The sequence below is a fragment of the Megascapheus bottae genome, chromosome 5 (assembly GCF_031878675.1).
Source record: "Megascapheus bottae isolate mThoBot1 chromosome 5, mThoBot2.hap1, whole genome shotgun sequence".
NCBI classification, from domain to species: domain Eukaryota; kingdom Metazoa; phylum Chordata; class Mammalia; order Rodentia; family Geomyidae; genus Megascapheus; species Megascapheus bottae.
In genome coordinates, this window is record NC_143513.1 from 4,050,194 (window position 1) to 4,075,006 (window position 24,813).

Genomic DNA, 24,813 nt, shown 5'->3' on the forward strand with positions numbered 1-24,813 from the left:
TTTGCTAGATGTTCTTGTCACTTAGTCCTTGGCAAATCTATAGGTCAATATATAGATTTCATTATTAACATTTAAAACATCAAACTCAGTAATCCACCAAGAGAGTTTGAACCATGAACCAGAAAGACATAGCACAGCCTGCCCAATGCATTCTTGACCAACCCACACTGTTTATAAAGAATTCTATCAGCAGAAAAAGGTCTATACCAACATAAAACATTTTTGTTTCAAGAATTACCTTTTGGCAACAGGGGTCCAATGAACTGACTTTTCTATACCACATCATCTAATTTTTTTCTATATCTACAAACACAGCATGAGAGAAAGAAAAGTGACCAAAACTAAATGAGGCTGGCATGGGAAGAAATTGCTGATGATGAACGCTGTAAGATTTTCAGTGTGAGCCACAGATCAGGACCCCATAAGCCAGCACCTGTAAGGGGTTTCCCTCCATAGCTGTTATTTGTGCTCTAGTCATTTCTGGTGCTCAGAGGACACAAAGCCACCAGCAATGGCTGGAATGGGGCGAGGCGGGGAGAGCAAGGCATGGTGGTGGAACACAACCCAGTGAAAGAACAAGCAGAATTCTGCACAAATAACAACTCCAGTATCAATTGCTTGAAAAAAACGAATCACAAAAGACTCATCCAAAGGAATTAGGGTAACTGTCTGACATTGACCAAAGGTTTATTTGGAATGACACAGCACTGAAACGTAATCTTTACAGATGATTCATGAATACAGTGTAGATCACTTACTTCTCTTAGGATGTTCTATGGAGATGAGTTTGCATAAATATAAAGAAGTGGAAATCATATAGGAGCTTTTTTTTAAAATAAGTTCTTTTTGTAGGGGGAGAGGGGAGAGTCATATGCCCCATCTTCTAGCCAATCTCATAAAGGCTGAAGCAAAGATCACATCGCTGCTGGTCCAGGGCTAACCTTGTTTCAGCCCTAACAGCTGGACAAGCTGCCCAACCAGGCTCTGCTCTGTCCAGAGGGGCAGCAGCTCGCAGCTGCCATCATCCTGGAAACTGCACACAACACATACAGATACTGTCCACTGTTTTGGCAATGAGATGGCTGGTTTTGCCTTCAGACAAAACCACAACTGTAATGCCAGACAGAGTAAGAGCAATGCATGTCTCAATGACACTTAGAGGCAGAAAGCTACAATGGAAGGGGAAAGGAAGGAAGGAAGGAAGGACCTATGTATATTTGTCTTGTGCATACACATAGGTGTAATTCCACAGGGCTAGCTTGTGTGATTGTGTGTCCATATCTATGTATAGAGAGGCAGGTTGGAAAAGACCATTAAAAACATCTTCAGCAATATAGTTTGAGACACAGTAGACCTGAAAAGGGGGGTGGGGGAGGGAGGGAGAGAGCACACATGCTCACATCTGGGCAAGGTAAGATAATCTTGCACTACAGAACGTGTCAATACATCTTCTGGGGTGGCCACTGGATACCACACTGTCGGTGCAGAGGAATGAAGGATTGGCCTGGAAAAAGCTAGTAGAGAACTGGACAGGGGATCAAGTACAAGTATCCACAGCTCAGACAATCACAGACCTCTTACTGACCACATAGGAACAAATTTGCCTTTTTTCTCTTTTCCTCTTATATATATATATATATATATATATATAATTTTTTTCCACGCATGCTCTGCAGATAGGTTTTCTCAAGCTTTGTCTGGTGTCACTGTGGAAGTTATTCTGCGTGTGATAGCAGAAGTGAACTCTTCAAGGTTTCACAGAAGGTTCCAAACCCAGTCACGAAGCTCCTTCTATAGTACCTGCAGCCCTACTCCAAGCGCCTGGTGAAGTTTTCAGGAAAGAGACCTTTGTAAGTGGCCAGGTCTCTGTACTGAAGCCAATCGGATTCCTTCACCCCCACGAGCCAGCCTGCATCCTGCAAGACAGTAACACAGGTATACTGTACAAGGAAGTACTGGATGCATCCACATAGCCTGTCACAAATAATTTAGTATTTAAAAAAATATTTATAACTAGCTGGTTGCTGGTGGCTCACACCTGTAATCCTAGCTACTCAGTAGCTGAGATCTGAAGACTGAGATTCAAAGCCAGACTGGGCACAAAAGTCCGTAAGACTCTTCTCTCCAACCAACCATGAGAAAATTTCAATTGGTGCTGTGGCTCAAAGTGATAGAACACTAGCCTTGAGCTGAAGAACTCAGGGACATTGCCCAGGCCCAGAGTTCAAGCCCCAAGACTGACCAAAATAAAAAAAACAAAATTAAACCATAGCCATCTGCAACAATTTATTTACTCTAAATAGTTCCTTGAATATTATCATTCTAATTTTATAGAAAGCATAATGGATGTTTAATGGGATTATGAGTTCTTTTTAATTTAGTCATAAATTTATTTTAATTAAACATTTTATTTAAATGGTATTTTATTAAATATTTTATTTAACTATTCTATTAAAGAGCTGTTCAAGGGAGATTCAATGCAACATATCAGTTTATGAGTACAATGAATTTATTTTAAATTATTAAAAATTTTAGGGGCCACGAGCATAGCCTAGTGGTAGACTGCTTGTCTAGCATGTATGAAGACCAGGGTTTGATTCTTTGGTACCACATACATAGAAAAAAGCTGGAAGTGGTGCTTTGGCTCAAGTGGCAGATCACTGGCCTGGAGAAAAAAACCCCAAGGACAGAGCTCAGACCCTGAGTTCAAGCCCCAGGACTGGCAATAAATAAATAAATTAAATAAATAAATATCTTTAAAGTCGGGCGCTGGTGGCTCATGCCTGTAATCCTAGCTACTCAGGAGGCTGAGATCTGAGGATCATGGTTTAAAGCCAGCCTGAGCAAGAAAGTCTGCGAGACTCTTATCTCTAATTAACCACCAGAAAACCAGAAGTGGCACTGTGGCTCATGGTAGAGCTCTAGCCTTGAGCTGAAGAGCTCAGAGACAGGGCCCAGGTTCAGAGTTCAAGCTTCATGACTGAAAAAAATTTGTTAGTGTGTACACAGAGGTTTCAAAATACTGCGCATCTTGATTAGTATACTTCTCACCCATCTCATCTAGTTTGCTAGCTCGATTTCATCTATGTACATTGAGTGATACTCGTTCTTAAGTAAAAGAAATTCTATGTGAAAGCATGGCATGCAAAGCATAGCCTGTCATCTTGTGAGTCACAGCAAAATGCGCTTTAAGAGTTCCAAGGTTAGAATACAGTGCTGAAGAAGCTCAAGTATATGAGACAGAAATTGGCCTCTGGCTCACTCATCAACTCAACAAACCACCTTCTTGCATTTATCAAGTATTAAAAAACTAGATTTGTACTTCTTGAAACTGTTGTGGTTTCTCTTGTTATTAATAACTTATTCTTCCTTTTTTTTTTAATTTCAGGGCAGTTGTGGGGATTGAACTCTGGGCCTGGCCCTTGTTCCTGTATTCCTCAGCTCAAGGCACTACTACTTGAGCTACAGAGCCACATCCCATTTCCTTTTTCTTTTTAGTAAACAATAGGGGTTTGAACTTAGGGATTCACATCCACTTAGGTAGACACCCTACCACTTTAACTGTGCTTTTGGCCTTGGTTTTTGCTGATTCTTTTTGTTTTGTTTTTGTTTTTGTTTTTTTTTGCCAGTCTTGGGCTTGGGCTCAGGGCCTGAGCACTGTCCTTGGACTTTCTCAAGGCTAGAGCTCTACCACTTGAGCCTCAGCACCACTTCCAGCTTTTTTCTATGTATGTGGTACCGAGGAATTGAACCCGGGTCTTCGTGCATGCTAGGCAAGCACTCTACCACTAGGCCAAACTCCCAGCCCCTTTTGCTGATTCTTTTTGAGATCGGGTCTTACTTCCCACTCAGGCATAAACTTGAGCCTGGATCTACCTACGTTAGATTTCCCTTAGTCGCTGGGATTCCAGGTGTGTGCCATGACTATGTCACTTCCTTCAATGGGAATCAAGTCTCATTGACTAATTTTTATGCCCAGAATGGGCTGGATTCTCAATTCTCCTAATCTCAGCCTCCCATGTATCTGTGAATGACAAGCAAGCACCATTCTTCCCAGCTGTCTGTCTGTTCTTTTCTTTAAAAAAAAAAAAAAAGGCAGCATTGAGCTGGAAATAGGTGAGTTGGAAGGTATATTTGGATGCATGGAAAAATGAACCAAGTCAAACCAGTGGGAAATGACTGGCTTTTGATGTTACAGTGCAAGAGAAAGACCCCACCTAGCATGAAGGATGGTCAGATTTTATCTGAACCAAAGCTCAAGTACATCAGATAAAACGGACTCTCAAAAATTAAATACAATGTGAATTAATGCACCTTCTATCTGGCAAATATCATGTAACCCTTTTATTAATTACAATAAAAAAATTTTTAAAAATTAAATACATTTCCTTTTGACAGAATCTGAAACCAAAAATTGCCATTGTCATATAAATAAGAAATATAAGAGCTAGATAGGACAATTCTTTGAAAAGAAATAGGGTAAAAATGAATTGAGAGAAAATGACCCAATAAGATAACTGATGAAATCTTTGATGAGGAAAAAAAATCCTTTACAATTACAAGGTCACATGCATGAAGGATAAATTTATATTTATATAATAAAAGATGATCTCTATTTTCTGAACCTCTAGTACGTATATAAAAAGTCATTTCTTCCTCCTAATAATTATGCTTATTTGACTCCATTTAAAGTGAGTAAAAAAAAAAATCTAAGCTGGGCACAGTGGCTCATATCTGTAATCCTAACTACTCAGGAGGCCAAGATCTGAGGATCATGGTTCAAAGCCAGCCCGGCCACTAAACTCTGTGAGACTCTTATCTCCAATTAATCATCAGAAAACCAGAAGTGGCACTGTGGCTCAAGGGGTAGAGTGCTATCCTTGAGCTGAAGAACTCAGGGACAGTGCCCAGAGTTCAAGGTCCATAACTGACAAAAAAAAATCTAATGGGTCAAACATTTTAAAATTGTTTCAATATAGACAAACAAGGACTCCCACAAACTCATATTCAAGATCTACTCCAACACACCCTAAAATATCACATAATTCATAAAGCAGGATAAAATAGCCAGTATAAATCTTGAACTGTGCAGAATTAAATTTTAACAGCTTAAAATAAATACCAGACAAATATTTCCATTAACCTCATGTCATACAAATGCATCTATGCATAATAATTAGAAATACTAAAATGACTATATATCTCTACATCTATAGGTTAATAAGAATCTATATATGATCATCTGTTTGTTATAAAATCTGCAATGTAAGATGCAAGCTTATGTACATGAGGTAGGGCTAAACCTGGATGAAAACTATTTGAAGGCACCAACAAGGGTTATGAGTGCACTGAGACCAGGGATTACTTAACCCCTCTGCATGTAGGGAACTACAATGGATGAGATCAAGCTAACGTAATTTCCCTAAGCCATGTTCTCAGTCCATATGATACAGAGCATTCCACAGATAGAACTTAAGGGAGCCCGGAAGCTGCACACCAATGGGGGGATATCTCAAAAAGAAGGGACATCCAGGGGTCAGCTCCAACTATGCAGAGAAACTTCCCTAGATACTAGTTCTGACCTCTGACCTTGCCTCTAGATCCTAGGGATGAAGCAATATCAGGAAGGCTGACAAAGCTTAATTTAGACGTAAGCGCTACTGGTAGAGTTGGGCCAGGTTTAGAGTTTGAATCTTAACAAGCACTGCAGGTGTTTCCTACTGCATTCTACTTCAATTTCTTCCTGCTTTAGATGTAGAGACAATGGCCCAGAAAAAAAATATTATGTAAGGACCAAAGCTACCTGCTGGAACAAAATATAAACCAAATGTAATATTGTTATCGTATCTTACCCTGCTATCTGATTATTGTATATGTGTTTATTTGTTTATTTGAAATAGGATAGGGAAGGAGGAAAACAAGATGAGGGAAGGAAGGGGAGGGAAATGGGGACAACAACATGAGAAAGGGTAGCAATGTTTTTGAAGTAATGCATCTTCTATCTGGTGAATATAATGTAACCCTTCTATCAATTACAATAAAAATATATTAAAAAAAACAAATGTCTACAAATTCTGTACAGAAAAGAGACCCTTCAGAAAAGAAGATTCTAAGCCGGGCTCAGTGGCTCATGCCTATAATCCTAGCTACTCAGGAGGTTGAGATCTGAGGATCACAGTTCAAAGCCAGCCCAGGTGCTAAAGTCCATGAGAGTCTTATCTCCAGTTAACCACCAGAAAACCAGAAATGGTGCTGTGGCTCAAGGGGTAGGGCAACAGCCTTGAGCTGAAGAGCTCAGGGACAGCACTAAGGGACAATGCTCAGGCTCAGAATTCAAGTCTCACAACTGACCAAAACAAGAAAGAAAGAAAGAAAGAAAGAAAGAAAGAAAGAAAGAAAGAAAGAAAGAAAGAAAGAAGAAAAGAAGACTCCACATTATATTGTTTATTCTCTATGCCCAGCCTTGACAGAAATGCCACAGGTGCAAAACAGGACAAAAGGCAACAAATAGAAATATGTCCCAAAGTGCTCTACTTCTTAGAAGTAGCAGTAAGAAATGTACAACAGTACATTCAAGAACTTACTCTGGAGATAGCAATACTGAGAAAAGAGGTACGAAATGCCAGCAAAGAAAAAGAAACTATATAAAAGAACAAGTATTGTTTAAGTCTAATCTCAGTGGCTTGGGCTGGCCTCCAACAAGAATCCTCCTGTTCTCAGCCTCTCAATACAGAGGATTACAACGAATTAGAAGTAGCAGATGAGAGAATCACGGACTAAGAAGACAGATCAATAGAAAGTTTCCAGGCTAACTTCCATAGTGAATTTAATATTGATCAATAAAGGATAGAATCTTAGGCATTAAAAGATATATGTAATATCCAGGAAAATCCACAAAAAGAAAAGATAGAACATTAATGTGGGGAAAAAATGAAGGAAGTGATAGCTAAAAAAATTCCAAATGAATAAAAAATATTAACTGCATGTGAAAAGTATAGTGAGCAATGAAATATGAAATTCCACAAAATAAGTTTTAAAACCAAATACATTTTACTCAAAATAATCTACAACCATAAATACAGAGGAATTCTCTGCATTAAAAATGTTAACATGGGGCCGGGAGTTTAGCCTAGTGGTAGAGTGCTTGCCTAGTATGCACGATGTCCCAGGTTCCATTCCTTGGTACCACATACATAGAAAAATCCAGGAATGATGCTATGGCTCAAGTGGCAGAGTGCTAGCCTTGAGGAAAAAGCCCAAGGACAGAGCTCAGGCCCTGAGTTCAAGCCTCAGGCCTGGCAGCCCCAGGACTGGCAAAAAAAAAAAAAAAAAGTTAAAGTGGTATATGGAGAAATATTATTTAAAAATGACATTGACTTCCATTTATAAACAAAAAATCCAGAAAACAATGGAAAAATATCTGGAAGAGAGAAATAAAGACAACACAGAATTCTTTACATGTTAAAAAAATTCAAATGTCTATGAATGAAGAGACCTTCACACAGACAAAAGCTGAGAGGATCTGTTGCCAACTGATCTGTATTATAGTAATTGTGAAAAAAAAAACTGAAAAAGAAAGGAAACTTTAAGCAGAAATTTTAAGCACAGATACTCATATTTGTAGAAAGCAATGAAGACATTGGAAATAATAAATATAAAAGGCTACTTTTTTCTTCTAAAAGATGATGATTACTACAACTATTCAAACATGCAATGGATTTTTAATGTTTTTTGAGCTATGTAGAGATGTGAATATTTTTGCCTATTTATGAAATGTATGCCTTCTTGCTCTTTCCTTTAAAAGTCTAAGATTTTAATAGTATTAATTTTATTAAACCTTACAAGGAACCAACTTTTGGCTATACTGACTTGCTAAATTGTGTGTTTATAACTGTATTCCTTTTGGTCCAGGAGAATTTAATCATTTATTAATCACACATAGGCTTCATTCTACCTGGTACCATTCATTATTCAAGTCACAATACAGTTCAGGATGTGAAATTATTTTTATTATTTCCGTCCTTCTATGTACTTTCTATTTAATATTCTTTTTATATTCTTACACTTAGCATTTAAGTTAATGATCATTAAGAAACTTGTCAACTTATTCTATGACTTCTATGACAAATGGATTATTTTCTATGTGTATTTTTAAAGTATTTAGTGCTTTTGAAATATTTTTGTTATGAATTCTTATGGAAACAAGAGGTTTATCTCGTTGTTCTCAATGTACTATGTGCAGTTATTTCTTTTCTCTTTTATTCCCCTTAATCTCATGTGGATACTGTATCTGACTTTGTTACCTGGTGTGTCGTATATATCTTTATTTGAAATAGGGAAGAGAAGGGGGGAAAACAAGATGACTGGGAGGGGTGGAGGAGGGGAAGGGAGACAAAAACATGAGAAGGGGTATCAATGTTCAAGAAGTCATGCACCTACTACCTGATGAATGTAACTGTAACCCCTCTATACATTACCCTGACAATAAAAAAAAATAAAAAAGAAATAGTTCTATTTATTTCTAATCTGAGTTTATAGCAATAGAAGTTACATCTGAGGTATGTTAATACTTGTTATCATCAAAAGGAAGAGCAAAATGTTGGGTATGGAGTTGAAAGTTGTGACGCTTCATTTAATTTTTTAAGAGAAAATCATAAATCTTTTTAAAATAACGTAAATTACAGCTCTTCTTTCCAGAAAGAAAATGCTCATAGACTCATTTATTCCCATGTTTTATATCATTCTAAAAGTTCACAAACCAGGAGCCGGGGCAGGTGGCTGACATCCACAATCCTAGCTATTCAGCAGGCTGAGATCTAAGGATTGCAGTTTGAAGCTAGCGTGGGCAGGAAAGTCCATGAGACCCTCATCTCCATATAGCTACCAGAGGTGGAGCTGTGGTTCAAGTTATGAGCACTAGTCATGAGTAGAAAAGCTCAGGGACAACACCTAGCCCCTGAGTTCAAGCTCCAGGACTGGCACCAAAAGCTTTTAGTTCACAAATCAAGAACAGAAACAAATTGGGAGATCACAGAACTGTGCCTGGAGGCATGTTTATAAGAGTCTCTTAAATTTAAAGGCTGTTGTTAGGGGTACAATTCAATGAAAAATGCAGACACAGACACACACACAAACACATACATACTCCTATGGAGATGGATGGCCATTTCTTTTTGTTTTTGTCAGTCCCAGGGCTTGAACTCAGGGCTTGGGCACTGTCCTTGGCTTTCTCAAGGTTACAACTTGAGTCACAGCCCCACTTCCAGCTTTTTCTATGTATGTGGTACAGAGGACTCGAACCTGGCTCTTCCTGCATACTAGGCAAACACTCTACCACTAGGCCATGCTCCCAGTCCTGGATGGCCATTTCTTGCTCTAGAAAATTCTCCCATGTTCTTTGCCAGCCAACTTCCCCTTCCCCAGAGGCAACTCTCTGAAGGGGATTTTGAGTTTCTCATGGCTAGTATCAGCATCTCCTGGAGATGGAGCAACAGATAAACATTCCTAGGAAGTGCTATTATGGGATAATAAAAGATCATCTTTTATATAAAGAGGGAGTGATGGCACAGCATCCCCCAAAGGCACTGAAAATGAAGCAAGTATTGTGCTATGGTCACAACCACCTCAGCAACTCTCAGAGTTGGCTTTCAAGAACTTCCTATACTCAACCAGAACTGGGTGGAGGTGGCGGGAAGGCGAGGGCAGGGCAGGGAACCAACTCAACCAGAAGTATCTTCCAAATCTTGTCTTTTTCTATGTTTTTTTTTTTTTTTTGGCCACTCCTGAGGCTTGAACTCAGGGCCTGAGCACTGTCCTTAGACACTTTTTGCTCTGCCACTTGAGCCACAACACCACTTGCAGCTTTTTATGAATATGTGGTACCAGGGAATCGAACTCAGGACTTCGTGCATACTAGGCGAGCATGCTACCACTAAGCCATGCTTCTGGCCCAAATCTTGAGTTTTACCTGGTCAGCTTCTGAGTCTGAGGGGACCACCAGCACCACGTCACCCCTTTGTAGGTTAAGCTCATCAGAATTTGCAGCCTCGAAATCATGCAGTGTTTCCACCTGCAAGGTTTTAAAGGACCAGGTTAACTCTGGAAAGCAAAGAAAGATGTTAAAGAAAGAAAATCATAGTTGCCTTGTCCAAAAAAAAAAAAAAGACATTCTTAGACGCATGTTCCAAGTGAGATATCTACATTGTACCGGGCATGGGGAAGTTTACGTTTTGGTTGATGACTTGGTCCCCATTGTGGCAGGGGAACCTTTAAGAGGCAGATTCTACCAGAAGGCCCTAGGGGTGCCTTAAAAGGGGACACTATGGAGCCCTTGCTTGTACTCTGGTTTCCTGTCTGTCATGTGATGGGTTCCGGCTGCATGGTACCTTGTGTCATGTGATACAGGAAGGGTCCTTGCCTAAACTCAGCCAGTGCCCGCACTGACCTCTGAGCCTCTGGACCTTTGAACTACATAAAACTTTTTACTTGATAAAGTATCCCACCTTAGGTGTTCCATTATAACAGGAAACAGACTTGTACACACCCCAGAGACAAAGAAGGCCTCTAGAGCCCAAAATAAGTGAATACTATTCTCTGTATATTATGTATCCTTGATTCTTATTTCTTATTAGGGCAATGTGCTCAATATAGATTTACATTCCAATTTATTAAATTTTAATTCATCATTTGTATTTATAGATACTGATACTTTATTATTGCTTATCATTGGAACGTGAACTAAAAAAAAGAAACATGTGGGGCCAGGAGTTTGGCCTAGTGGTAGAGTGCTTACCTAGCATGCACAAAGACCCGGGTTTGATTTCTTGGTACCATATACATAGAAAAAGCCGGAAATTATGCTGTGGCTCAAGTGGTAGAGTGCTAGCCTTGAGAAAGTCCAGGAACAGTGCTCAGACTCTGAGTTCAAGCCCCAGGACTGGCAAAATAGAAGAGAGAAAGAAAAAAAAAAGAAAGAAAGAAACATGCCTAGCTGGAAGGTCTTCTAACCCCAGCTTTGTCCAAATAACTAAGAATCAGGAAATCTATTACTTGAATCTTACATGAGAATTAGTTCTAAATTTTGAGATCACTTGCCTTGCACATATACTTTCTCCCTTCCTTAGTTTACCCTTTATTCCATGTCAGTCTGTTTTTATTGCCCCCTTAAAAAACATTCTTTAAGCTGAGTGCTGGTGGATCATGCCAATAACCTTAGCTTTTGGGGTGGCTGAGCTCCGGCTGAAATGTTCAAGAAACTCCTTCTCAAGCCCCAGCTGGGTACTGTAGTATATGCCTTGTTATCCCAAGCTATGTGGGAGGCTGAGATTGGGAGGGCTGTAGCACTAAGCCTGTCCAGGCAGAAAAATCGGAGTGACTCTACTGTCACACAGAGCAGCTGGGTGGAGTGGCACATGCTTGTGATTTCAGCAATGACAGGAAGCCTAGAGTAAGGGCACCATGGCTCAGGCACATGCCCACATTGGGAGGGAGGTCCTATCTCAAAATTAACAAGTGTAAAACAGGGCTAGAGATGTGGCTCCAGTGGTAGAGTGCCGGCCTAGCAAGCATGAAGCCCTAGTACCAGAAACCAAATCTCTAAAATTGTATTACGACTAAAAGGAGAAAGGACACAAGGACCACCCACAAGCCTATCTCCCAGCTTGAATAACTATATAGTCCCGATCAGTTCTAGCTGTCCAATTGTTGGCCTCAATTCCACAGAGACTAAGCAATGCTTTTCAAAGGTGTTACGTTGCATACAGAATCACAGAATGTCAGAGCTAGAGATGACTGCCATTCCCCTTGGCTTCTCAAATGAGAAGTCTCTGATGCTCAGAGACATGGGTTAAGCTATGGGACTGAGTCACACTAAGACAGTGGGAAAGGCAAGGACAGGATCTCAAGTCTAGGGCTTGCAAGGCACATGGCTTCTTTGACTTCAAATGAACCAATTAAAACATAGCTACACACAGCCTCCAATCCTATATTCAGCTTGTCTCCCATTTAATTCATTTACAAATTGACTATATGCTCAACCTCGATTCAAAGTATCAAGGTAGCTGTTATTTTCTATAATATAGAGAGGGGAAGAAGAGGAGAGGACAAGAGGAGAGTAATGAGGAGGGAAGAGGGAAAAGAAAGAGAGGGGAAGGGATGGGAAGGAGGAAGAGGAGAGGAAGGAGAAAGAGACCATATGACATTCATTGTTCAATCTGTCCCATGAACAGTTTTTTAAAATATTGCCAAGTGTATGGTAGATAAATTTTGAAATACAAATCAAATTACAGAATGGAACATTCCTAGCTAGATCTTAAGTGAACATTATCTGCCTTCAGATAAAGCCAGTGTTTTCTGGTCCTTACTTATTACTTTGGGAAGGATACTGATTTATAAAGGTTCTAAATATCCTGCTGGGAATCTTCCTCTCCTGGGACTGCAGGTGTTTTTTGTATCTTCCTTTTCATAGAAGCTGAAATCTTTCTTGATTAATTCATTCAATGGATGATTCTTGTTCTGTTTGTTTTAGGGAATATTCATAGGACTGGGTAATTTCTGCTTTCTCTTTGACAGCTGTATGGGGTTCTATGCCAGGCGCAGGGTTCTTTGGAGAACTCACAGGGGCTGGAAGGAGTTATCCCACTCCTACCCTCGAAACAGACTTGGTGCCCTCCATTAGTTCTTTGTTAAAATAGGTAAGGTACTACTTGCTGGTTCACAGCAAAGAATTCTAGGGATGACAGGAAAGTAACAGGAAGAGGAGAAGATATACATGGTAAAAAAACAAACAACAACAACAACAACAACAACAACAAACCCAGAAAACCAGAAATGGAGCTGATTCCAAGTGGTAGAGCACTAGCCTTGAGCAAAAAGAGATCAAGGACAGTGCCCAGGCCCTGAGTTTAAGCCTCAAAACACTCCCCCTACCACACACACACACACACACACACACACACACACACACACACACACTCACACAGCTACAGCAAATGAGACTTAAAGAAAACACAAATGGTCAGGACAGGCACCACAGTACAGAGACCTTGTAGAGAAAGCCAGGTGGCTGATCTGGGGAGGCGTCCCCTCCAGAGGGGAGCTGATCAAGAGGTGCAGCCTGGGTGTCTTGCAGGGGCTCCTGCTCCCTGGTCAGCTCTGCAGGTTCCCCTGTGGGGGCCCCAGGAGCCCCATCTGCTGTGGCCTCCTTGGGTTCTGCACCCAGGGCTGTTTCATGTTCTCCTTCTCCTTCATGGTTGGAGGCGGGTTCAATGACCACGGAAGGGATGACCTTCTCCTAGAGAAAGACGACGACAGTGGTGCTCAGTAGGAGTGAGAAACAAAACATCCGCATCTTCCAGAACCTACCTCTACCCCTCCTGGACCCCAACAATTGTTCTCCAAATCCTGCAGCCTCTCAGAGGTTGGGTCTGTGCCATGTAGTGGTTAACTCACCACTCCTAGTGGGTTCAGGTCTGGAGCCTTTGGCAGTCTCTCTGATTTCTGAGACTAGTGGGGAGGGAGGACACTGAAGGGGGACACAAGGGGGCCACCAGTGGTCAGGGAAACCATGCTGAAATGGAAATTCAAGGGAGGGTTCCATGTTGACGTGTATGATCTCTGCAATCTTCCATTCCTGTTGCCCAGTCACAGAATGTGTGCCTTATGGCTTCTAAGTGCTAAATTGAGGCAGTGGCAACAGCTGGCACTTTGCTCCAGCTGCATGCACAACCCCATTGCACACCTTCCCTATCGAGAGGGGAAGCCAGGCACTGGCCTTTGCTGGAGGAAGCCTGGTGGTGGCGCTCTCAAAACCGTGAGGACAGTAATATGAAGTCATAGGTAATGTTCATTTCTCACCACGTGCCTGGCCCTAGCCTAGGGTTTTATGGGTATTTCCTCCCTCAGTCCTGTCATGGTATTCTCTTTACCCTCCATTTTCATCTCTTTCATTATCTGTGACTCATTCCTCATTCCCTGGCTTCCTCTTCCTCTTCCTGGGCTTCGACTGCATTAGCCACATGGAACGCCATGGTGTTGATATGGAGTGAATTCTGGGATCACTCTGAATCTACCAATGATGTGTTGTACACATATGTGTATATAATACATGCATATATACATGTATACTATATAAACACATATTATATACTATAATATATAAAATACACTTACATATTATATAACATATATGCTTATATAACATTATTATATCATAATACATAAACATTTTATATATAGCATATATTATAGCCTCATTATATATAATTATATAGTTTATATTGCATAACATACTATATACTATATGAAATCATTACATATTGTGTAACATGAAATGATTATGTATGTAAAATCTAACCACACACATATGATAAGGAGACACAAAATGTCAGTAAACTTATTCCACATACAGGAAGTTACCATTCTCATCCTGCAGTTACTCTAGCCCTCCATCTTCTTGGGATTCCCACCTTCTTGGGAGACTCACCTGAGTGGCTGCTGGTTCTGTCTCTGCAGATGGAGGTCTGTCACTGTCTACACACTCGGTGATTTCTGCCTCTGTTCTGGTCTCCTCTAAACTTCCTCCTTCCCCAGCAGGAAGGGCTGCCTTCTCTGCCTCTGTTTCCTCCACCAGAGCCCCCTCGGTGGGCACTGGGGGTTCCACAGTCTCTGCAGCATCCGTTCCAGGTAGGATCTATAAGGAAGACACCAAACAAGCCATGCCTGTGACTCAGATTCCAAGCCTCCCACCAAAGCTCATCAAATCACAACGCTGGCTTGCCCTCGGCTCAGCCCCAGGCCTCGGGTCAGGAACAGCAGCATTCACCATCTGTTCATCAGAACTCTCTATCCTGAGCTCCTAACAATTCTCCATCACTCAGCTTTCCCAGCAGGCAGGGCTAGCAAATACAATATGAACAGAAATGACAGACATGTGAAAGGGTATCAATGTATGTGAATTAATGAACCTTCTATCTGGCAAATATCATGTGACCCTTTTATTAATTACTATAAAAAATATTTAAAAAAAAAAAGAAATGACAGACTACATTCCTCAGCTGTTACTGGCATGACATTCCTGGTTCTCCTGCACAAGCGAGGACCATTTTTGTTGGCTAAAGTCAGATGATAATGATTGAGGCTTTAGGGCACCACCAAGATGGAAAGAGCCTGAGCTCAGAACCCGAGACCTTGAGGAAGCCAGGCCTATAAGATATCCTCATCATGCAAAATCACTGTGTAGACATCTCTTCATCTTTGTGATGAAGTTTGCAGAAGCTTAATTGCTTTCAGGACAGACAAAGAGGGGCTAGCTTTCTAAATGAGAACTCTTTCAAATGAATGAAAGAGAATTAAAAGAAAAGCAAATGCAGGTGTTTCTACAGAAGACTTTAATTTCCCCAAAAGGAATCTAAGGAAAAGAGTTACTGATGGTTCTTGGGGGAGTTATTTCTAACTCATTGATTTTCATAGTGGCTAGACTAATTTCTATTCCTACTGTCAGTGTATGGGGGCTAAAATTCTAAATATCTGTAGAGTTGAAGGCAGCTTAGAAAATACCAAACCAGATTTCACATCTTTTCTGGGAGAAACATGATAGGAAAAGGGGAGTTTTGTGCAGTATTCAAAACTTGCTATAATAAAAGGAATCCACTGAAAAATTTAAATTTTAGCTAACTGGTTAGCTTAGTAGAATTCTAAGAACATCAGCTTGGCAGGCCTGATATGAGCAGTTCAAACTAGAAAGACAGGGGACAAAGAATTTTAAACTGATGTTGCTTAATACACTCAGGAAATGGATTCCAAAAGCTGTTCTTGCTTCTGATAGGCTTAACAGTAGCTGTTCTTTTTTTTTTTTTTTTTTTTTTTTTTTTTTTTTTTTTTTTTTTTTTTTTTACTGAACAGCTTCCAGTTAGTTCGTTCTATTGGGTTAGCAAAGTCCTAAACTTTTCTTTTTGGCTTTTTAATTTTTTTTTAAATTATCTTTAAGGAGTTGTATAAAGCAGTTGACATTTAGCAAAGCAGCTCATCCCTTTCAATACTCTTACTCACCCCTTCCCTTACTTTTCTTAATTTTGTACAACACTTATTGAGTGTTTGCCAACTCCTAACCATGAAAATACAAATTCTCCAACTGAATACTGAAATAAACAGAGGCACGTGGGCATCAGAAATGGGAGATGTGGCTGTGCACAGTGCCTCATGCCAGTCATCTCAGCTACTTGGGAGACAGAGATTAGGAGAAGTGAGCTTTGAGGCCAGCATTGGCAAACAGTTCTTTAGGCTCCCACCTCCAGCAGTAGCCGAGCAAGGGTCAGCCATTCTAACTATGTGTGAAGCATCAACAGGGGACCACAGTTCAGGATTTATTGGAACAAAAAGTAAGAGACTAGCTTGAAAATGACCAGAGCAAAAACAGGCTGAGGTATGGTCTGTCACCTGCCTAGCAAACACAACGCCATTCTGGCTCTTCATAGAACATGTACAATGATCCAAAACATAGCCACGAGCTACAATAATGTCCTTGCTTATTTTTTTATTTTTTATCAGTCATGGGGCTTGACCTCTGGGCCTGGGTGTTGTCCCTGAGCTCTTCAGCTCAAGGCTACCGCCCTACACCTTCAGCCTCAGCACCACTTCCAGTTTTCTAGTGGTTAACTGGCGATGAGTCTCACAGACGTGAGTACCAGGGCTGGCTTTGAACTGTGTTTCTCAAATCTCAGCCTCCTGAGTAGCGAGGATTACAGGCGTGAGCCACGGCACCTCGCCTTATTTATCTTTTTCTATTCAGCAGTTAAGGTATGAGTTTAGAAAAGCTATCCCTTCCCATGGTTTGTGACAGGTACTTATGGATGAACATCCATCATTATAGTAGGGTAACAGTTATGTGGTGAATGACTGAAAGTTCCCCCAATAAAAACTTGATTAACATACTCATGATTTTACAGCTTGGAATGTCATCTATAACAGCACTGAACTTTTCAAGCACCATGTGCTCCAATACCTGTTCCCTGGTAATAAATATCTCATCAACCTGGGGAAAAAAAAAAAACTTGATTAAAAATTTAAGAGAACTGGGGCCGGGAGTTTGGCCTAGTGGTAGAGTGCTTGCCTAGCATGCAGGAAGACCTGGGTTCGATTCCTTGGTACCACATACATAGAAAAAAGCTGGAAATGGTGCTGAGGCTCAAGTGGTACAACTCTAGCTTTGAGAAAGTCCAAGGATAGTGCTCAGGCTCTGAGCTCAAGCCCAGGACTGGCAAAAAAAAAAAAAATTAAGAGAACTGATCCCACTACCAGTGGCTCATGCCAGCAATCCTAGCTACCTGGGAAGCTGAAATTCGGAGGATTATGGTTCAAGGCCCGCCTATGTAGAAAGGATTGTGAGATTCTTCTTTTAACATGTAACTCAGAGCAGTGACTAGTTAGTATCTGTAACCTCAAACTACATGGAGGCTCAGCCTGAGAGACTTACTGTTCCAGGCCGACCTAGCCTACAAAATCCGTGCAAGTCCATGGGTTGTGCCTATAATTCCAGCAACCATAGGACACCTACAGTTGACCATGGCTCAAGCATGAACCTGTGTGGGAAAGGAGAGCCTATCTTAAAAATAAAAGGTGAAAACTGGACTAGAGGAGTGGGTTAAGTGGTAGAACACGAGGCTAGAAAATGTGAGGCTCTGAGTTTAAATCTAGTACTAGAAAAAATACATGCACTCTTTACCTGAATTGAGTAACTACAACCCCTCTGTGCATCACCTTTATAATAATAATTAAAGAAGAATACATAGAAAAGCACTCATTATATACTTAAAAAGCCCAGTGTGCATGCAATCGATGTACACAGAATAAAATGCAGAAGGCAAGGGAGTGGTCATGATTCTTGAGTTATTTGGGGATTCTATCTGCCTGGAAAATGACATCTATAAATATCCACTGGTTTCAGACAGAATGTGAAAGGACAGCAAATACACTACTCTACATGCACACACACACACAACATGCACACACACAGAGGCACCCATGCATGCATGTACATGTACATGCTGCAAAGCATGAAACAAATACAGCTCTGTCACTCCTGTGTATACACTGATCTCTCCATAGCTACATTTTCCAAGTACCATACTTGGGATTAGCAGCTGGATTTTTCTCTTAAGGAAAGCAATACTACATCGTAGGAACAGGGTCTATTTTGATGGTGGATTCATGGTGTTGTAAAAAGGTAATCTTTTTGTGTATTTTCTGTGTTAGTCCTGGGGCTTGAACTCAGGGCCTGAGGACTGTCCTGGCTCATTGCTAGCACTCTACCACTTGAGCCACAGCTCCAATTTGGGCTTTTTGGTGATTGATTTGTAGATAAAGAATCTCAATGGACTTTCCTGCCCGGGCTGGTTTCAAACTTGTGATTCTTAGATCTCATTGAGCTTCTTAGAGCTAGGATTCCAGGTGTGAGTTTTTGTAAAGCATAATTTTAAAATTATGTTCCACACAGTGTTAATCACTAGCCTCAGATTGATGTCTATTTTCTACATGTCTGCAAATCAGGTTGTGCCAGATTTTCCTCTCAAATGCTGTACTTGCTACTGCCTTTCTTTTGCTAAATAATTAAAGAGGCATTGTTGTCTGGAAATGCCTGGGTGCTGACAGCAGAATGGATGTGACAATAGAGAGCAGTGGTTGACAGACCAAGGTACTTTCACTCTGCCTGTGCTGAGTGACACCAATTCTCGTCCCAGCATCCAGCAAGGCACTGATCTCAGCCACAGAGAAAGAAATGGAGCGCTCCATAAGTGTTGATAAGAACGCTACAAATAAAAGTCACTAGAATACTGACATCAACAATTCTGCCAAAGGCAAGAGGCCAAGGGAACTGGCATTTGGATTTACAGAGGAAACACAAACAACTTGCATGACCTACTTAGAAAAGTGAAGAGAAATGGCACGCTCTTCTCTTCTTTTTCCAGGGCTACTGCTAATAAATTCCATTTCTCTAGCTGATGTCTCATTAACATTTAGACTTTACAGTATGCAACAGAAGGATGAGCCCAGAATGAACATCAGGCTCCAACACTGGCCTGGTTTTAAGGAATGCTTCCCTCCTTCTTCCCTATCTGCAGTCTCTTCTATGATTTTTGCTCTTGCTAAGAGTTTTCCAATGCAGTGGTGGTCACTAACTGCCAGAGAACCATACGAAACTTCTATGGAACACTGGAAATCATTTGCTCAAATTTCAGCTACTTGGGAGGCAGGGAGGTGATGAGTGCAGTGCTGTGTAATGGCACAGACCCTATCTGAAAATAAACTAAAAGCAAGTGTGAAATCCTGAGCTCAATTCCCACCACTCTACACACACATATACACCCATGTATACAACACGTATGTGTATATATCCCTAGAACCATATATGTGGATAATCATACATTTTTGTACATACATATATTTGTATACATGTATATTTATTAAATAATACTGTACCTACCTATATAAATATATATACACACACTTATATACCATATATATATGTATAAAACAAATGATGGAAAAGTTTTTCATTCCTACTATATTCCTCTTTTATTACTATTGTACATTCCAGTTTGTTGGTTATTTTTAGATCTACAAGAAGAAAATATTTTCCAAGCTTTGCTGTTGGATAAAACACAATGATACATGACTATTTGCTGTTTTGCAAATGTCTTGAAAGTCATGCTAACCTTAAATTTAACTACAACCGACTTTTTTTGAAATAACAGGCCAAAAAATTGGATATTCATCTATTTCACATCAATTAAACAAAGTATAGAAGTGGACAGGTATTTAGAAAAAATTGCCAATCTTGTCTCTTGTCTTTAAGAAAGTGAAATCAAAGAAGTGGTGCTATGGCTTAAGTGTTAGAGAGCTAGCCTTGAACTGAAGAGTTTAAGGACAGCACCCAGACCCAGAGGTCAAGCCCCATAACGGACAAAAAAACAAAAAAAGTGAAATCAATATGACTTTATTTTCTGCAAGGAAATGTCACACATGATAAATGACTGACAATAATCAAAGAACACATGATGTAGAGATTCTATATTCATCTTTCTCTGTTGTTCAACCTAAGTCTCAGATTTATATACTAAAAGCAACACTGAAATGATCTGTTTCCAAATATTTATTTATACAATATAAAAGCATTGGGAGAAAGTGAGATGGAGTGCAGGTTTATAAAAATGCATCCTAAAGGCATACTGTTAAAAAAAATTACATTAGCCTTTGTGAGGGAAAGTAATTCCAGGGACAGCATCAGCTATGTGGGGAATCAAAACAGTAATTCATCTTACCTTGAAAACTTTAGGTTTCTTTGGAAACCATGTCTAGCATTTCCTGTTTTTGAAATTGCACTTGAGGTTTTTTTGGTTTGTTTTTTTCCCATATACTTTTTATTGTAATTTTGTTTTTGTTTTAACCAGATCACAATGACATTCACCTCAGATGAAACTCATCTTGACAAAATGTGAACTCATTATGGTACATTTTAGTAGGAAAAGAGGTACTCTCTGAAGGTGATGCACGGCACAGCAACCTATTCATTAACTCCAAGGACACAAGGTGGGGTTTTATGCTTTTCCAGTTACATACCACACATCTTGAAACAGAGAGGCTTTTCCTTAGAAAAAAGAATGATACCACTATATGTTATTATAAGAAAGAAGTTATGCCCCCACTTTAGGGAACAAAAATGTGTGCATGCATGTGTGTGAGTGTGTGTAACATATACAGAAATATATATAAATGTAATACATTAAATATATTTATATTTATTGCATGCCACATATATTTATTATATAAATATACCTATATTTAAATTCATTGTCTTTATATGTATATATTTATATATAAACATTTTATAAAATGTAAAATAAAGAATAAAGGTCCAACTCTTTACACATTCTACAACCTACTTGTAGAATGAAAGGGAGAGAATCTAGCACTCTGGCTATGGTTACACGAGTTTTCTCTAGATGGTATGATCACTGTTCTGGATAGCTCTTTTGAAGGCATGAGCAGGAATGGAGTTTTATGGTGAGTGCCACTGGAACAGGGGAGATGTGACTGATGTGGCACGATAGTGCTTGTGAGCAGCAACACACTGGGTCAGGAGATAAGCATGGTGGCAGCATAGGTGGGTGGATGGGGTGACACTCACCACTGACTCCTCCATGGGGGGCGGCTCCTTGGTTTCCAGTCCTAGGTCTAGCCCGGCAGGGGGGGCCACAGTGACAGGAGGCTCCTCTGCTTTCAGCTCTGTGGGTGCAGCCTGTTCAGTTTCAGCCTTGGGTTGGTTGTTTGGGGTTTAGAGAAAACAGATCGACAAAGTGAATAGGTAATACTGTAGAATACAGGACATTTAAGATGGCACCAAGCGTCTTTGTTATCTGAAAGGCAAGGAGCTTTGTTACATCTGTACCATAAGAAGAATTCCATCTTTGACATCTTGTGTCTTTTCAGAACTGTAAAGTCCCAGAATAAAGTACTGTTACACTCCTTGATTCCCATTACTAAGAACTTGAAGTCAGCCACCTCATTTTACCTACTTGCAACATTTTACTACTTATTTCTCTGTGATGTCTATAAAAGATGTGAAAAATGGTACTTCCTTCTATTTAGCAGAGAGAAAGAAAGAGAGAGCAAGAGAAAAGAGAAAGAGGTAGATAAAGAGATAGCAAAATGAGACAGGAGCGACAGAGAGGGTGAGAAAAAAGAGAGAAAAGAGACATATCAAAAAAGGAAGAAAGAAGAGAGGATCTATAATTGTTAGAAGGAAAGGATACTACTTTCTTATTCAAGAAGGATTGATATAATGGAATAAATTTTCATAACAGTCAATTCTATAAGTATTCCAAGTACTGTAAATATTCCAAGTACTCCAGTAATCTCCTCATTTGGGATATCAAAGTGATTTGTTAGAAGAGAAAGTTATCAAGTGGCCTATACAATCAACAGAGCACACAAAAGGTCTAGTTGGAAAAGGAGGAAACAATCTGTGAGCAATCCCTGGAAGGATGAGCTTATGCTACAGTCTGAAGCCACACAAGGAACCAAGAGAAGTTTCAAAATACAAAACACATACATATCCTTGTACATTTTTCTTTATGTTCTGAGATGGGGACTTGAACTCACTACTGATGGCTTTCACACACTGGCTAGCACTCCACTGAGCCACGCCTCCAACCCCTGTTTGTAGATGTTTTAAATGCGAAGATAATTTAAGATGCAACCCAGATTCTGTGTTCCTTTGAAGTCCATGAAAGTTTGAAGTTTCAGTAAGGTAAGAATACCTAGGGAGCCTTGCTACCTGAGTTTAATAGCATTTGCTACTGAAATTAGTAACAGAAAATACAGGATTTTTTCCTCCTTCCAAGCACAATCTGTCTCAGATGTTAGACAGTCCCACAGGAAAACACCAACTCTTCTGGAATGGAATTACAACTTACATTCTCAGGAGATAAATGTAACTCAAAGAATGGAAAGTAAGGGTGAAGCATGATTTTATATATGAGCTGTCTCTTCTAGAAACTATTGACTGAAATCCCAGGGCATCTGCATATTAAGTGCAGGCCCAATATTCAACTCCCCACCTTGTCTCAAGGTAATATATGGAAGTCATTTACTCTTTCACTCCTTCTGAGATAGTGTAAAATCATTAACTATTTTGTGAGAAGAGTAAACAAAAGATAACTTGTTATATTGTGTATCATGTTACAAAAGGCTCACCTAAAAGAGTTCTACAGGAATTGTGCTCTTCCCCAACTGTTGATATCATGTCCTATCTTTTATGAATGCTGGAAAATATTTTCTTTTGTTTGCTGGAATGGCAAAAACCACTACATATTCAAAGAACACACGGGGAGCCTTCACATGCAGGATAGTGCAATGATTTTACTCTAAGACTCAGAAAGAGATGTTCCTTTATGATAAAGGAACAGTGCAGCCTTGAAACACATATTCTGGAATCCTGTTTTGTAAAATACAGCCAGATGGGCTGGGATATTGAAGGATTCTATTCACAATCCAATATGGTGCCTGCCTTCTAGTCCTGCTTCTGCAGCCCTGGAAACAACTCAGAGCCCTAAGTAAGGTCTACAGATTCAAAAAGATTGCAACTTATACACTAGGATGCTCTTAGGAGCTATATAAAACCATCAGGGAGAGGTCCAGGTAATTGCCAACTTCAACTCCTGTTTTGTTCAGTATGGTCAATTAACCAAATACTGGGCTGTTGCATATTCCTAGAAAGAGATGCTGCAATGATGACTCACTGACAGATACACCCAGTGTGATTTCCTGGTCCCTCACTGCGTGCAGCAGTACTTAACAGAGGGCGCAACAAACTAACTTTCACAGCAGAAAGAAGAGATACCTGACTCTAACTGTGCAAACTGATAGAAAGGAAGGGAAGGCATGCATGTTGTTACTAGTAGCTCTGGAGCACAGGGAGATGTTTATAAACATCAAATACAGAATTACTCTATGACCCAGAAATGATACTCCTGGGTGTTTATATAATAGAACACAAACAAGGTTACAGTAAAGATATCTGCATAACCATGATCACTGCAGCATTATTCCCCATAGCTATGCCATCAGCTTGGATGTCCCTCAATGGACAAATGTATGAAGAAAATGTAGCACATATACACAATAGAATTTTACTCATCTATTAGAGTGATATATTGTACCATTCATAAGGCTATAGAAAAACTTGGCTGTAATCCTACTTATTCAGGAGGCTGAGTTCTGAGGATCAAGGTTCAAAGCCAACCAGGGCACTAAAGAATGTAAGATTCTTATCACCAATTAATCATTAGAAAATGCGAAGTGGGACTGTGGCTCAAGGGTAGGGCGTGGAGCCCTGAGCTGAAGAGCTCAGGGACACCACCTAGGCCCAGAGTTCAAACCCCATGGCCCACAAAAAAAAAAAGAAAGAAAAAGGAAAAACTTGGAAAAATTATATTCAGTGAAGTAAGCCTGACCTAAAAAAACAAAGGTTGCATGATTTCCTTCATCTGGGGTAGCTAGGATGTGAGTATAAACCTATATGTAAACACACTGGGTGGTATGCAAATGGTTACAAATGAATTAACTGAAGTATAATGGACTCTACAGATATCTCCAATAGTATAATCTTTTAGAAAGACTAGGTCAAAGCCCAACAAAATCAATAACACAAGTTGAGTACATCCAAGGTGAGGGGGAAGGGGAAAAGGAAAGATGAAGGAAGAGGGGAAGGGGGGATTACAATCGAGAATTTATTATATATGCTGTAAGTTCTGCCGAAAGGAAACTCCACGCAGTTCAGGAGAAGAGGGTTTATTGCATGAGGAAAGAGCAGACTCCTGCCACCCAAGATGGAGTCAGGCAAGCAAGAGAGTTTACGGTGGGAAGTGAGAGATTGTATAGGGGGAGGAGTATAGCCACAGCAGAAGTGGATGTGACCTCAGAGGATGGGGAAATACCTCAGAATGGGGGACCTCGCATTGCCCCCAGGCATGCCAGTTGCCAGGGTTACAGGTGCTGCGTGGGGATTTCCAGGCTGCAGGGGGAGAGAGCCAAGAGAAGAAGTCATTTCTTCTAGGCGGACCTAACATATGCCACAAAGCTAAGAAGAGTAAGGGAAGGAGTAGGTCAAAGAGGAATGAGAATGTTGAAGAGGTGACACTGATTAAGATGCTTTACATTCATAAATTGCTTTGTTATATGGCACTTCCTCTGCACAACTCCCTAAAGACAATTTAGAAATTGAAAATATATAAAAATAAGTTAAAAGAAACACATAAT

The 24,813-nt window shown here is 40.1% G+C and overlaps 1 protein-coding gene across 1 annotated transcript in view; it reads right to left on the reverse strand.

Moving 5' to 3' along the window:
- Window positions 1–1,641: 1,641 nt before the first annotated feature.
- The window catches only part of Amph (amphiphysin), a 123,707-nt gene continuing 100,535 nt past the window's right edge, over window positions 1,642–24,813 (reverse strand). Inside the window, exons 16-20 of the mRNA XM_090332602.1 lie at window positions 21,182–21,307; window positions 14,483–14,689; window positions 13,043–13,291; window positions 9,968–10,069; window positions 1,642–1,916 (exon numbers count right to left, since the gene is read on the reverse strand). Of these exons, the coding sequence (XP_090188728.1) occupies window positions 1,809–1,916; window positions 9,968–10,069; window positions 13,043–13,291; window positions 14,483–14,689; window positions 21,182–21,307 (792 nt within the window). The 3' untranslated portion in view covers window positions 1,642–1,808. The remainder of the gene's footprint in view (window positions 1,917–9,967; window positions 10,070–13,042; window positions 13,292–14,482; window positions 14,690–21,181; window positions 21,308–24,813) is intronic.